The 14,877-nt window shown below is 39.1% G+C and overlaps 1 protein-coding gene across 1 annotated transcript; it reads left to right on the top strand.

Moving 5' to 3' along the window:
* The first annotated feature begins 3,743 nt into the window (after positions 1-3,743).
* LOC142750745 (olfactory receptor 11L1-like) lies at positions 3,744-4,673 on the top strand. Its single transcript, XM_075859725.1, has one exon. The coding sequence runs from the start codon at positions 3,744-3,746 to the stop codon at positions 4,671-4,673; it is 930 nt and encodes a 309-aa protein (XP_075715840.1).
* The last annotated feature ends 10,204 nt before the right edge of the window (positions 4,674-14,877 follow it).

Consider the following 14,877-nt stretch of genomic DNA (forward strand, 5'->3'; position numbering starts at 1 on the left):
GAAGTATTGGCAATCCATATAAAGAATATATATAATTGCAGTGTGGAGGTTATAGGGAGAGTAGACACAGACAATGCCAATGTCAAAAGATAATGGAGAAATTAAAGGTAGGAAAGAAGTTTTACTAAATAAAATAGTAGGATGGTTACTTCTCCTTAATGTATGTATAGTGGCTGTGTGCACGGAGGTCATATATATTCTTAGGTATTCCGTGCCTTCATGTGCCCTGGTATGGCACCATATTACAGAACTATTCACCCTAGCAATAATGCTTCATTATATGGCATCTAAGGTAACACAATGTTTTTGTTTTTTTTTATGGCAGAATCCAATATAAAAAAATGATGAAAAGTATAGTAACGCCCCATAGAATGCTATTGATGTGATATTACGGCTCCGTACAACTTTGGCGGGTCGTATTATGGCCGTGTACATGAGCTCTGTGATTATTTTGATTATTTTCTTTATTATTAATTATTTACAGTATGGATCTATATGTGAAGTAATAAGTCCAAAAATGTTTACATTTACTTTTACTAAATACAAGTTTCCTCTTCTAATCAATGTTTTACTTTCTGAACTTTTTCCCCTTGATGTTAAACTTTATTTCCATAAGGATAAAATAATTGATCTGCGAATGATGATAAATAAGGTTATTTTTATTTTCTTCCCGCAACAGAAGCTCAGGAGACAACGAAGAAACTATCTCCGTAGAGTTGATCTACACGTCGCCTGTGTTCATTCTGTGTATATATACAGGTAGTCATCACTTTATGCTTCATATATTATTACTATGACCATGTGTCTGATCACTATATATTATATCACACAACTTCATTAAAGTGTTTGATCTTAAACAGTCCTCTGATTCATCCTGGGATCTTCTCTCTTAATATTGACAATTATTATTTTTTTTTATTCATTTATATGGAAATGGTTGTCCCAGAACATGGACATGGACCGGATGTAAGAACTGTTTTGTAAATGCTTATTTTAATGACTATTTATGATTATTGTAATTTATCTAATTTTTAAAGGGTATATTATGTTAAAAGTCACCGGACAAAATAATTTTTTACTAACTTTTATTTAACTTATGTGGCTTTTGTTTTAAAGATAAGCAGAAAAATGACTTGTCCAAGTTAAAATAAGGGCTATCCTAATCCTAAAGCCAATTTCACCCTAGCTCTAAAGCGTATTATGGCCGCAAATTTCGGCTTGACCGTGGGGACCTATTTGATGCTGCTGGTTTGGATGATCAGAACCCCAGTCAGGGTGAGATTTGCAGCCATAAAACTCTACTACTTATAGAAATGCACCCTTACTAAGTTCTTGTGAAACTGGCCTTAGGCCAGGACCACACACACAGTTTTTATGCAGTTTTTGGTGGCGTTATTGGCTCTCTTTTTTTAGCCTAACAGAGTAGTGGACAGAACAGAAAGGAGAGTCATCAGTCTTTTTTTATACCTTTTCTTTCTTTTAGATCCACTTCTAGCTTTGGCTCAAAAAACGTAACCAAAAACAGTACCAAAAAAATGCATCAAAACTTTGTGTGTGATCCTGGCATTTGAGTCTGTTCACAAACGGCAGATTAAATGCAGAAATTTATATGTGTCTATTACTTAATTTCTGGTTTTGGGTTATCTCATGCACTGTAGTATTTAAGGCTGCACTCACACATGCAGTTTTTAAAGGATTTTTTTTTTAGCCAAACACAGAAGATCATAAAAAAAACAGACAAAATATAAATTAATCGTTTACTTTTAAACCCTTTTGATTCCACACCTGTTTTTGGCTATACGTATATTTACAAAATTGGCCCAAAAACTGTATGTGTGAATCCAGTCCTAGAGCCTCATTTTGGCATTGTTTTTTAAATATTACTGTTGGGATCATATATATAGATATACAGTGTTGTGAAAAGGTTTTAGGCAGTTGTGGAAAATGATGCAAAGTAAGAATGCTTAAAAACAGAAGTGTTAGTAGTTTTTTTTTTTTATCAATTAACAAAATGCTAAGTGAATTAACAGAAGATAAATCTAAATCAAATCAATCTTTGGTGTGACCACCCTTTGCCTTCAAAGCATCAATTCTTCTAGGTACACTTGCACACTGTTTTTGAAGCAACTCGGCAGTGAGGTTGTTCCAAACATCTTGGAGAAATAAGCACAGATCTTCTATGGATGTCGCTTCCTCAAATCCTTCTGTCTCTTCATGTAATCCCAAACAGACTGGATGATGTTGAGGTCAGGACTCTGTGGGGGCGATATCATCACTTCAAGGGCTCCTTTTTCTTCTTTAAGCTGAAGATTGTGCTTAATGACATTGGCAGAATATTTCACATTTTTACCTGGGTCCTACCAGTTCTGAACAGATGGCACTGCTGGACATCTTCCAATTTCGAGTGGAATTAAGCATGAAGTGTCTTTGATCCACTACACTAAGTTTCCTTTGCTGACCACTGCGTCCACGGTTCTCAACGGTGCGTGTTTATTTGTGCTTCTTCAAAAGAGCTTGAACAGCACATCTTTAAACCCCAGTCTGCTTTGAAATATTTGCATGGGAGAGACCTTGCTGATGCAGTATAACTACCTTGTGTCTTGTTGCTGTGCTCAATCTTGCCATGGTGGACCTGTGACATGAAACTGTCTGCCACAACTTCACCTTTGTATCAGTGTTTGGCTATTCCTCACCCAGTTTTAAGCCTCCTACACCGCTGTTTATATTACAGTTAATAATCGTTTTTCAATCTAAATATGAAAATGAAAATCATTATCACCTGTTTGGTATAACTGGTTAATAGTACACTTGACTATAATCCTACAAAATTTATGACTTTGTGCAAGTGTAGCTAGAAGAATTGATGATATTTGGAAGGCAACGTGTGGTCACACCAAATATTGATTTCATTTAGATTTCTCTTCTGTTCATTCACTTTGTATTAGTTTAATTTATACAAAAAAAGCTATTAACACTTCTATTTTTCAAGGCATTCTTTCTTTGCAGCATTTTTTCACAACTGCCTAAAACTTTTGCACATTACTGTATATATAGCCAGCAATAACTTTATGTCAGAAATTTGTGCTACAGTCTCTCTTCTTTGGGATCGGACCAGATAGGCTAGCCTTCATTTGTCATGTGCTTCAATGAGTCTCGGACATTCATGACCCTGTCGCAAGTCAATGGTTGTCCTTCTTCGGACCACTTTTGGTAGGTTCTAACCACTGCATAATGGGAACACCCCACAAAATCTGCCATATTGGAAATGCTCTGACTAGTCATCTGGACATCACAATTTTGCCCTTTCATAGTCGCTTATTGGCTATTTTCTGTTCACTTGCTGCCTAATATAATGAATGTTATTCACTTCACCCCTCAGTAGTATTAATGTTATGGCTGATTAGAGCGAGCAAACTAAGACCCTGCCAGAAACTTTATCTCCAGGCAACACAAGGATTGGGCATGATGAAATTGAACTTGACTGTTCCTAAATTCCCCCGAATAGGGACAGTGGGGATACCCCATATATACTATAATGTTGTGGGATCTAAAAAACATTAAACCAATGTGAACGGGCCACTTTACTTGTATCTTCTATTGAAGGTCATAATCAAGGGGAGCAGACATGAACTCAAGTTGTGGGTTTATTATTTAAGGAATTAGGTATTTTAGTTTATTATAAATATAGGGATGTTGTATTCTGAATATATTGACTTAACATTAGATCTACGTTATTGTTCTAAATGCAGGAGAAGAATCTGACTGAGGTGAGAGAGATTTTTTTCTTAGGATTTCATGGCAGTCAATGTTTAAGATTTTTCCTGTTTGGTCTTTTCATTGTGATTTTTTGTTTTACAATATGTGGGAACCTCCTGATTATCACCCTGGTGTCCATCAGCAAGAACCTCCACACTCCAATGTACTTCTTCATCTCACAACTGTCCATCAGTGACATCTTGTTGACCTCAGATATTGTCCCCGAAATGCTCCACATTCTTCTGAATAATGGGGGGACCATCACTTTTTCTGGTTGCATCACTCAGTTCTATTTTTTCAGTTCTTCAGAACTGTTTGAGTGTTTTCTCCTCACAGTGATGTCTTATGACAGATATGTGGCCATCTGTAATCCCCTCCGTTACACCTCGATAATAACAAATGCATCATGTGTGAAACTGGTCGTCATCTGCTGGTTGTTGGGTTTTTCCTGTGCTTTCATTAACACTGTAATGATATTGACATTAACCTTTTGTGGACCAAATACAATTGACCATTTTTTCTGTGACCTTGTCCCCTTGCTGGAAATTGCTTGTTCTGATACCTTCATGGTCCATCTTGAAGTCTCCTTACTGGGTATACCTGCAGTCATCATGCCAACCATATTAATCATTGCATCTTATGTTAAAATTGCATCTGTCATCTTAAGGATTCCATCCAGTACTGGTAGACAGAAAGCCTTCTCCACCTGTAGCTCCCACCTCACTGTGGTCTCCATATTTTATTGCTCTCTGTTCACTGTCTATGTTGTCCCAACAAGAGGACAGATGTCGACTATCAGTAAGATCCTATCACTTCTTTATACTGTGCTTACCCCATTGATTAACCCCATTATATACAGTCTGAGAAATGCAGACATTAAGAAAGCTGTGCAGGAAACATTTCATAAAAATATCTAATGTGGCAATTGGCCTTAAATCAATGTGCTTAGGTTCCTCTTAAAAAAAACATCCCCAGTTGCTCTTAATACGGAGTACTCATCATGAACAGTTCTTTATGATTTCATACAAGAAAGGCATAACAAATATACTATACGTTCTGTATTGTCAACAAGTTTCATCATTATCATATAGAATACATTATTGCTGGGGTCTCCATCATGGATTAAAGCACTCATGATCTATGTTGATTATTAAAGAGGACCTATCAATAAGACATATAAGTTATACTGGATTTCTGACCTGAATAGCGCTGTCTCCCTGATTCACGCGCTGTTTTTCTTTTTTGACTAGACACCTCTGTTCCAGAGACATGCCCCAGTGTTGTGTTGGCTCTCTCTATGCTAATTTGCTGTAGTTAGCCAACAGGGTGTGAACTACCCTCAAGCTGCCTTGCGCTGATTGGTCAGCATCAGAGGCAGGGAAGCTAGCTCCACCCCATTGGCTAACTACAGCAAATTAGCATATAGGGAGCATATGTAACAGTGGGCCATATCTCTGACACGAGGAGGTCTAGGAAAAAACCAACAGTGCTGGAGTCATGGAGACAGCACTAATCAGGTCAGTAAACCACTTTAACTTATATTGCCTAGTGACAGGTCCTCTTTAAGTTAGTGGAGAGGTTAAAAGTACAGTAGATGTTTACTGAGTTAGACCATATGCCTAATCACAGAGCCTATATGATGTCATGCAGATATGAGTCTCTACAGTTACCTACAAGAGAGCTTTAGCCACTCCATTTGGCATTGTATGGCATCAGCGTATGACATCATATTCCAGAAGCATTGTTCCTAGGGGAGAATACCTTTATAAAATAGCACCCAATGGCTCCTGACACAGTTTTATTTCTGTATCCTGTGTGAATTCAAAAAATTTCTTGAGAGAAAGTTGGAGACATGCAGAGGTACAGTGTAGCTCCATACATTTCTTGGCTGCGAAATTTCAGAACTACTCAGTCATCTACTCTAAAAAAGGACTAATATAAAGAGACACAGGTAAAACTGTTATATCATGACACGAAAAACAGAATCTACAATAACCGTACACATGATAAATTACAAAATCCCAAAAGAATATATAATACTAGCCTTACAATGGTGACTGAGAGGCATCTAATTAGCTAATAATGTAGTAATTGAGGCTGGCACTGTCTGTCATAGGTCACCAGGAAGCAGGTGTATTAGAAGCGGTCATGCTCAGTGCAGCAAGTCGCTGTAATCTGAGTTGTATCATAACACTGACCAGGAAACTTGATTTTCTTTTTATTCAAAGTACAGAGCACAATATACAGTACTGTACAAAAGTTTTAAGCAGTTCTGGAAAAATGCTACAAAGTGTTAAAAGTTTTTTTTAACATTTAACAAAATACAAAGTGAATGAATAGAAGAGAAATCGAAATCAAATCAATATTTAGTGTGACCACCCTATGCCTTCAATACAGCATAATTTCTTCTAGTTAAACTTGCACAAAGTCATGGATTTTGTAGGATTATAGTCAGGTTTAACCCCTACCCGCACCTTGACGTAACTGTATGTCAAGACGAGCAGAAAGTTAGCGGACCTTGACGTGCAGTCACGTCTGGAGTTTAACCGTTAACAGCACCTGCTGCGGTTACCTGTGCAGGGTGTCTGCCCTGCTCTCCCTGTTTCTGATCAGTGACCCATCATCATTGATTTAGGCAAATAACCCATTAGATGATTATACCATGTCAAATTTGCTTTCAGATGAATCTGTGAAAAAAACACAGTGAAATCGATACTGCACTTATTTTATATTCATCGGTGGATTTTCACGAAAAACCGGTCAATTAAAAAATCCACATCCAAACAGCTCTTGCATGCATGCCTAACACCTCTTCCTAAGCCCTGTTATGGGATACACTCAAAGAAGTGTTACAAACCCTCACAGGAGACTAGGGGGAGACTGACTCACATTTTGGGGTCACTACCGCAACATGTCAATAAATGCACTCTGGGTGCTATATGTGCCATATCTGCCAAAATTGTTGAGCAAACAATTGGGCAGTGCTAGTAGCATCCCAGCCTCTAAGGGCATGACCAGACATAGGGGAGTTCTGCATAAACTGTCCGCATCAATGCCGTTCAGAATCTGCGTTGCAGATTCTGTTGCGGCTTTGCCTAAAATGGGCATTAAATTGATGCGGACTAGCCGTTGCGTATTGAGGTGAAAGTACTTCCCTTCTCTCTATCAGTGGAGGATAGAGAGAAGGGACAGCCCTTTCCCTAGTAAAAGTAAAATAAATTCATAGTTACCCGGGCGTTGTCTTGGTGACGCGTCCCTCTTTCAACATCCAGCCCGACCTCCCTGGATGACGCGGCAGTCCTTGTGACCGCTGCAGCCTGTGATTGGCTGGAGCCATCACTTGCACTGAAACATCATACCGGCAGGCCGGACTGGAGGAAGAAGCAGGGAGTTCTCGGTAAGTATGAACTTCTTTTTTTTTACACGTCGATCTATATTGTGATCGGTAGTCACTGTCCAGGGTGCTGAAACAGTTACTGCCGATCGCTTAACTCTTTCAGCACCCTGGATTGTGACTATCTCCTGACGTCGCCTAGCAATGCTCCGGTAATTACGGGTACACACACATAGTCACCCGTAATTACGGGAGCCCCATAGACTATGTGTGACCAGAGGAAAGGGGAGAAGTGAATCCCCGAGCATTAATGACATATTAATGGAGCTCTAATATCATTCACTGGAATGGGAGGAGGGCTGCAGTAAGCCAGCTCTACCGCTAGTCTGTAACGAGTCGTATGCTTCAGACTCCAAAGCACAGCATTTTCCAAGAAAAGGAGGCTGATCACTACATGGGATATGTTTGTAGTAGTTTACTTTATAAATAATCCCAAATAAAGCTCGTAGATTTCAATAAAGGTTCAATTTAATGTTTTTAGTAAATTCACCTCTTTTGCTGTCTTTCAAATTGCCTTTAAGTCAATTGGCCTTCATATTCAATGAGTTATATTAGGTATTCCCTGCACACAATCTCCCGTGAGTAATCTTTAGGTTCCGTCACACAACTTTTATTGGGCAGGAATCTTGACATCGCCTCATACTTGTGAAGTGCAGAGATTTCTCAAGCTGCCGCATTGTCTTGCAGCGTCTGCATTGACACCTCTCAGTGTTTATCAATCGGCCCTCAGAATCTTTCTTTGTTTGGACCCCACTGAGGATAATTTTAAAACAGATCCAATTATCTCCCCCCACTGTGTCCTCATCCCGGCTGTGGCAGAGAATAGACGAGCAATACACATAATAGTACAAAAGACACAACTCACATACAGACAGTAGAAATACAAACTAAAGTCATTATAGCAAATCATGGTGATGAGAAACTGCCAAGGTGTTCCTCCCCCTGAGGGGTATATAAGGGCTTGTCCTGGGGAGGATGGAGGTTCTCCTGGATGTAGACTTTACTGAGAGCTGAAGCTGAGGCCGGCGCTCTGAGGAGTTTCCTGTGATTACCTGATTTTGGGGACTGTGTGCTGTCCCTGTGTGTAAGGCGACCTAGTCTGTCAGCATTGGATGCAATAAACCCTGTTGGAGTTGCCCTGTCATCACTGGCTCTGTTGATCGTGCAATAACCTAACAAACCCCATGACAGTTTGTATGATTGGAAAGCTACAGAAAAGATGTCAATAAAATCTAATGATTTGGAGGAATAATGATTTGGAAGGTGAAGGATCTCTCATTTTTCAGACTGTGGAGATAAAAACTTGAGGATATCCGGTCTTGAGATGCCCTGACTACAATGGAAGGACATGGGGAGTTGTGACCAGACGGCTCTGAGACTGGTTTATCTTGGGAAAGACAATACCAATTAACCAAAAAAGTGTAAAACAACCATCCAAGGGCAGATGGCCAAGGGCAGTGTTTTTAAGCCAAGTGCTCCCTATCCCAAATAAATCACATAAAAGTGCCCCGAGGATGTGACCATACACTGCGCTAAATATTAAAAGCATAGCCTTAGGACAATGCAAACACCCTCTAGAGACATGGCATGGACCTCCTTGGGTACACGTACAGATGTAGCCATCTTTATCTTGACTCTGATAACTTGCTGCAGCGTGATATCACACAACAAAAGCCATTAAAAAAGTCAATATAAGAGATCTAGCCATTGTTTATTTAATGTGTTAAAAGTCAAGGTAAAGACGGCTCCATCTGCGTAGCACAGGTTGAGTAGACAGGGTCCTGGGTGTCTAGTGAAGCCAATACTGCTGATAAAAGATGAATTTACTGAGCAATTTGGGGGAACAGAACTCTAAGAACTTATATAAAACATCAACTAATGCTAAAAAAAATGTTTCAATGGAACTAATCCTAAAAAAAAATCCTATGTTTTGTGTATATGGCTTGGTGTTTGACCCTTGTATACACTGGTGCAGTTTTTTCATGCTATTAAATGTATTTTATTACAAAAAAAATGATTTGATATTCAAAAAGGCAGAAGTAAGACAGGAGATAAGTTACTGACACAACTTATATAATGGCAGAACAGGTTTGAGGGACCAGGTTATAAAACACTTAGAAATGAACATCACTCAAGACTATGAAGACGAGGTGGCCGAGTGGTTGAGGTGATAGACTATGAAGACGAGGGGCCGAGTGGTTGAGGTGATAGACTATGAAGACGAGGGGCCGAGTGGTTGAGGTGATGGACTATGAAGACGAGGGGCCGAGTGGTTGAGGTGATGGACTATAAGTCTGTTGTTCTCTGCGTCTGTGGGTTTGAAACCTTCTCTTGGCCGGACATTGTGACAACCTTACATAATGACAATAACTGTGCACTTTTATTACATGTATAGTGAATTTTTATTACAGAAGAAATTTAGTAGGAATAAAAATAAAAAATTTAGAAAAAGGTGTCAGTAAATATGACAACAGGCCAGGCAAAATTTAGCACTTGGTTTGAAGGTAGACAAATATAAAATTTTCTTGAATAACTAAAATGTGACTGGATGGCATCATACATAGGTAATCCTGCATCACATCAAAAACATTGCATACCCGGCCGGAGTCAGCAGACATCAGTAGGTCATATATAACATAGACACCATCATCCGGGGATGATGGCACCGACTCATCTTCTCGGCCGGTGCCATGCATTTGTCGTATGGATACGGGAAAATGCGGGACGCACAAGCTTTCCATGACATCCATATGGCAAATGTCGGGAAAGGGTTTAGGCCAAAACAGTCCTTAAGGGGTTAACTAGCTTTGCCTCTCTGACTTTCAGCAGCAATAACTTTTTTTAATGTTTTCCTTTACGTGGCTGTATGAGGCCTTGTTATATGTGGGAGAAATTGTATTTTGTTTTTGTGCAGTTTGGAAGTAAAAAAAAAATCACTGTATAAGTTGTATAATTCTTTTGTGAATATAGGAAAAAGTGATTCTCTACATCATATTTTTTGTTTATTTTTTATCCCGTTCACGTTTCACGCTAAATAACCTGTTAAATTAACTCTTCAGGTTATTATGGTGGTGTAGATACCTAAGGGGGGTTTCCTTTGATCATCCTGTGGTCACAGACTGCAGCGATCATAGGGTTAAACAGCTGGGGTTGGAATGTTTTCCAATCCCAGTTGGGTTCAGGAGGCTGCTATAATTTCAGTAGCTGTAAGTTACAGCTCCTGCTTAGAGGATGAGCTCACAGGAGCACTCATCAGCCTCTTCTACAGCGACGCCAAAAGATGTTGCTGTAGACTAAGGACATGCACCGCCTGCCGTCAAAAGACGGTGGGCGGTCGTTAAGAGGTTAAACTGCAGATTATAAGAATCTGTTAGATTATCTCGGAACTATGGGGAAGAAGAGATCCAGTGGAGAAGAAGGAACCAGGTTCCAGTTCTTATTTCTAAAGGCTATTATTTTGGGACTTGATTGATTGCTGGAAAATTCCTCCACTAATTTTGATAAATCTCCCTAAATGTCTCTGGAAAGACTTCATTTAAGAGAACAAAAGCGCATAAAAATTGGAGCAGAAACCAATCACATCTCTGCTTTTTTTAATAATAAAATAATAATAATAACAATACTAAGAATCATAATAATAATAATAATAATAATAATAATAATAATAGTAATAATAATAATAATAATAATAATAATAATAATAATAATAATAATAATAATAATATAACAATACTAAGAATCATGATAATAATAATATAATAATAATAATATAACAATACTAATAATAATAATAATAATAATATAATAATAATAATAATAATAATAAAAGTAATAATAATAATAATAATAGTAATAATAATATTATAATAATAACAATACTAAGAATCATGATAATAATACTAAAAATAGTAATAATAATAGAGAATCTACTGCACATTAAAATGAAATGGATAAAGTTACTCCTAGTGTACTCACAGTATGGCTTGTAAATAGGGTGGGCATTATTTGGTGTTCTCTAGGGTCTCATTAAAGGAACAGTGTCATGGCAAATAATTTTTTTTATATGTTAAAGATGTTAGTGCTTTAATAAAAACGTTTTTATTCATTTGTGTGTTTGTGTTTTACTTTTTCTTATTTTTACACTTTTTCTTCCCTATGGGGGCTGCCATTTTTTGTTCCATTTCTGTGTGTGTCGATTAACGACACACACAGACATGGAGTACGGCAGCCACAGTCCCATAGGGACTGTGAACGGCTCCCGTCCCATTCACGTCCGTGTACGGCGTCTGTGTGGGAACTGCGCATGCGCCGCTCCCACACAGTCCTATTCGAAATTGGCGCCGTCCGGCGCCATTTTCCTGTGAACCGGAAGTCGCGGCCGGACTGTAATATTACTACTTCCGGTCGCGGCTTCCGGACTTGTGCACATGGAACAGCGGCAGCAAAGGGAGCGGACGGGCCGGAGGGAGCCGCGGCGGCAGGAGCAGGTAAGACATTTCAATGTATGTTAGTGTTTGTGTGTGTTTACTACTGTATGTAAACCTACTACACTGTGGGTTACCTCAAAAAATGGCGACACACAGTGTAGGAGGTTAAACCTTTCAAACCCCTCGTTTATCCCGGCACTAGCCAGGATAAAGGAGGGGGGGATGCTGAGAGCTCACTAGAGCGAGGGCTTTTAACCCAATGTTGCAATGCTGCAATTTTGGGAACTAGCTCCATCTAGTGACCAAAAATGGGTAGTATTATAAATTAGAATTAATTTATAATATTTCCTGACTATTTCCTGACTCGTGAAAAAAATAAAAAAAATTTGAACCATGTTTAATCACCCACACACTAAATGTTTAATTTTTTAAAAAAAAAACATGTTTTTCGGGGAACACCATGCCTTTAAGCCCATCGGAGGAGAGACTGTGGTATTAGAAAATCCAGAAAGATTCTCTGTTTTTTAGTAATGAGAATCTATTGCAGCCATCCATTGTAATTTGTTCCAATGTGGTTATTTTGACATTGAATTGACCCCCATGGTGTTGATGTAGATGTCTGGATACACTATGTTTTAAAAAAAGATTATGAGTGTTCGACCTCTGCTTACTGATCCAAGTCCTCAACATTTGTTTATTCGCCCTATATACTGTAACCGGCAACTACACTCCAGTAAGTGCACTACATAGCTGGAGGAACAATTCAAAAATTGTTTTATCGGGAACATATCCCGTGATATATTGCATTGTGATCAGTGGTGTAACTACCGCCGTAGCAGCCGTAGCAGCTACGGGGCCCGCGGCATGAGGCTGTATGGCATTATCTATAGGGGGGCTGTATGGCATTATCTACAGAGGGGGCTGTATGGTGTTATCTACAGGGGGATGTATGGCGTTATCTACAGGGAGGGCTGTATGGCATTATCTACAGGGGCTGTATGGCATTCTCTACAGGGGGGCTGTATGGCGTTATCTACAGGGGGGGCTGCAAAAAAGGCACTATCTACAAGGGGGGTTGTGTGACACCCAGGGGAGGGGGGGTCCCAGTCAAAAGTTTGCTATGGGGCCCAGTCTTTCCTAGTTATGCCCCTGATTGTGATGTCAGTTGTCTGTGTTGGATATTGGCACAGCACTGGCATCGAGCAACATTGCACCTATAGGACCTACTATCTTAGGGAGAAAACTGATCTCAGTCTCATCCTTTGGGATATTTTCTCTACTTGGGGCAATGAAAATTTTGATATTCCGGGAGAGAGGAAAAGGCACATGTACAAAATTGCGCACTCCCAAAGTAATAAGAAAGGGATACAAAAAAACGGGAATGAAAAGACCAAACTTTATTATACACTACATACAAAATATAAAACCATTTAAAAAACAGAAAGAATCAGCACAAACAGGAAGCAAAGCACAGACCGAAATTTCAAATAGGATCCCGAATGGGAGAATACGAAAAGAATACAATAGCCGTATAAATGTATTATGTGCAACTAGTGAACCTGGAGGGGAACTACATGCTGAACCACACAAGAATATAAAGTGCAAGATAATATCTATGCCCCAATAAGAGGAGACTATAGCCACATAAATAGGAAAAAAGACATATATATATATATATATATATATATATATATATATATATATTAGCTTGGTGAACTGATCTGCAATAGGCGGGTACAGCACCGACCACTCGCCGTCACAAGCAGAGCGGTCCTAGCCACAAAGAGCGGATGCTACTGGATCTAAAGAGAAATGATCATGATAGAGAACATTCATACATGACCCAAATAGGCTGGGGGATAAGGACAGATGGCCCACATGGGGAAATTTTAATCTTGGGCAATTTTGGAATGGGTTTGGCTAATGAAATTCAATAAATGTTAAATATTTTGATGTGTTTCCCATTTCTTATATACTCCCAGGGGCATCACTATAGGGGCATAGGTTGCAGTTCAGACAATGGCCTTGAACGCCCCAAAAGTCACTCTGACCCATATGAGGTTTCAACGAGCTATAAATGATACATGAAAGTTCAGCCCCAGAGTTTCAAGTTACAACTCTGCATAATCCTGACAGCAACACATTTCATAGAAAACACCATTGTACTATTCAGTGTCACACACTGGAGCCATCCACGCAATCATGTCGGAGAACATAACCACCACATATAGATGCTGTCCCCGGTCGGAATTTACCTGTAGACCACAATGGTGCAAGGGGTCTCCTACTTTTTTCTGTTTTTAGTAATTATTTTAAGCTAGATTTAGGGTTGGTAAACCAGGGGTCAACTTCACATATACAACTATATAATGTAATTACTTTTATTATAAAAATTTCTACTTTTCTCACCAGGATGGATCTGGTAATGGAGCACAATAGCAGTGAATCCCCATGATTGCCCCGCCAGTACAAAGACCATTATTTACAACAGCTTGTGGGCTCAGCCCTGATCTTTTATAGAACCATTTATAAGTAATGACATAGAAAAAAAATAGTGCAAAGAACACTGTAGGTGCTGCCCATTGACACCACTTATGGCACTGGTTTCATTTCTAGTAGTGGTGAGTGGCTCTTCTATTCAAACTGTTTATTCAATTTTTTTTTGTGGAAGATGAAGTAACCAAAAAACAGAGATTCTGGCAGTTATATTTTTTACGGTGTCCACTGTGCGGGTTAAATAATGTTATATTGTAATAGTTTGGACTTTTACGGATGTGGTGATACCATTTATGTATTTTTTTCCCCATAGCTTTAAGGGGAAGATGAGAAAATGCTTTTTTATGAATTTTTACTTTTCTATATATTATTATTTTTTTATTATTTAACTGTGTTTAACTTTTTTTATTAGTACCCCTTGGGTACTTAATTCAGCGATTGCTTGTCCGACATACTGCAATACTAATGTAATGCAGCACATTGTGATTGTGAAAGGATCCCATGAAGCCCCTCATAGGAGTTCAAAGATGGCAGTCCTGGGGGCCTTCATTAGACGCTCAGGCTTACATGACAACCATCGGCACCCAGCTATCGCATCGTGGGTGGGGCGATGGAATGTCAGATGGGGCCGTCCCCCTCTTTCTAACAACGTATATGTCACAGTAACTATTGACCTTGGCATCTAATGAGCTAAATAAGTGGGATCCCGCTCATTACACTGAAGTGTCAGCTGTAATATACAGCCGACACACTAATTCTATGGTGTCCGCTCCATACTATATATACAGCGGATGTCGGGAAGAG

This window comes from Rhinoderma darwinii, chromosome 3 (assembly GCF_050947455.1).
Source record: "Rhinoderma darwinii isolate aRhiDar2 chromosome 3, aRhiDar2.hap1, whole genome shotgun sequence".
NCBI classification, from domain to species: domain Eukaryota; kingdom Metazoa; phylum Chordata; class Amphibia; order Anura; family Rhinodermatidae; genus Rhinoderma; species Rhinoderma darwinii.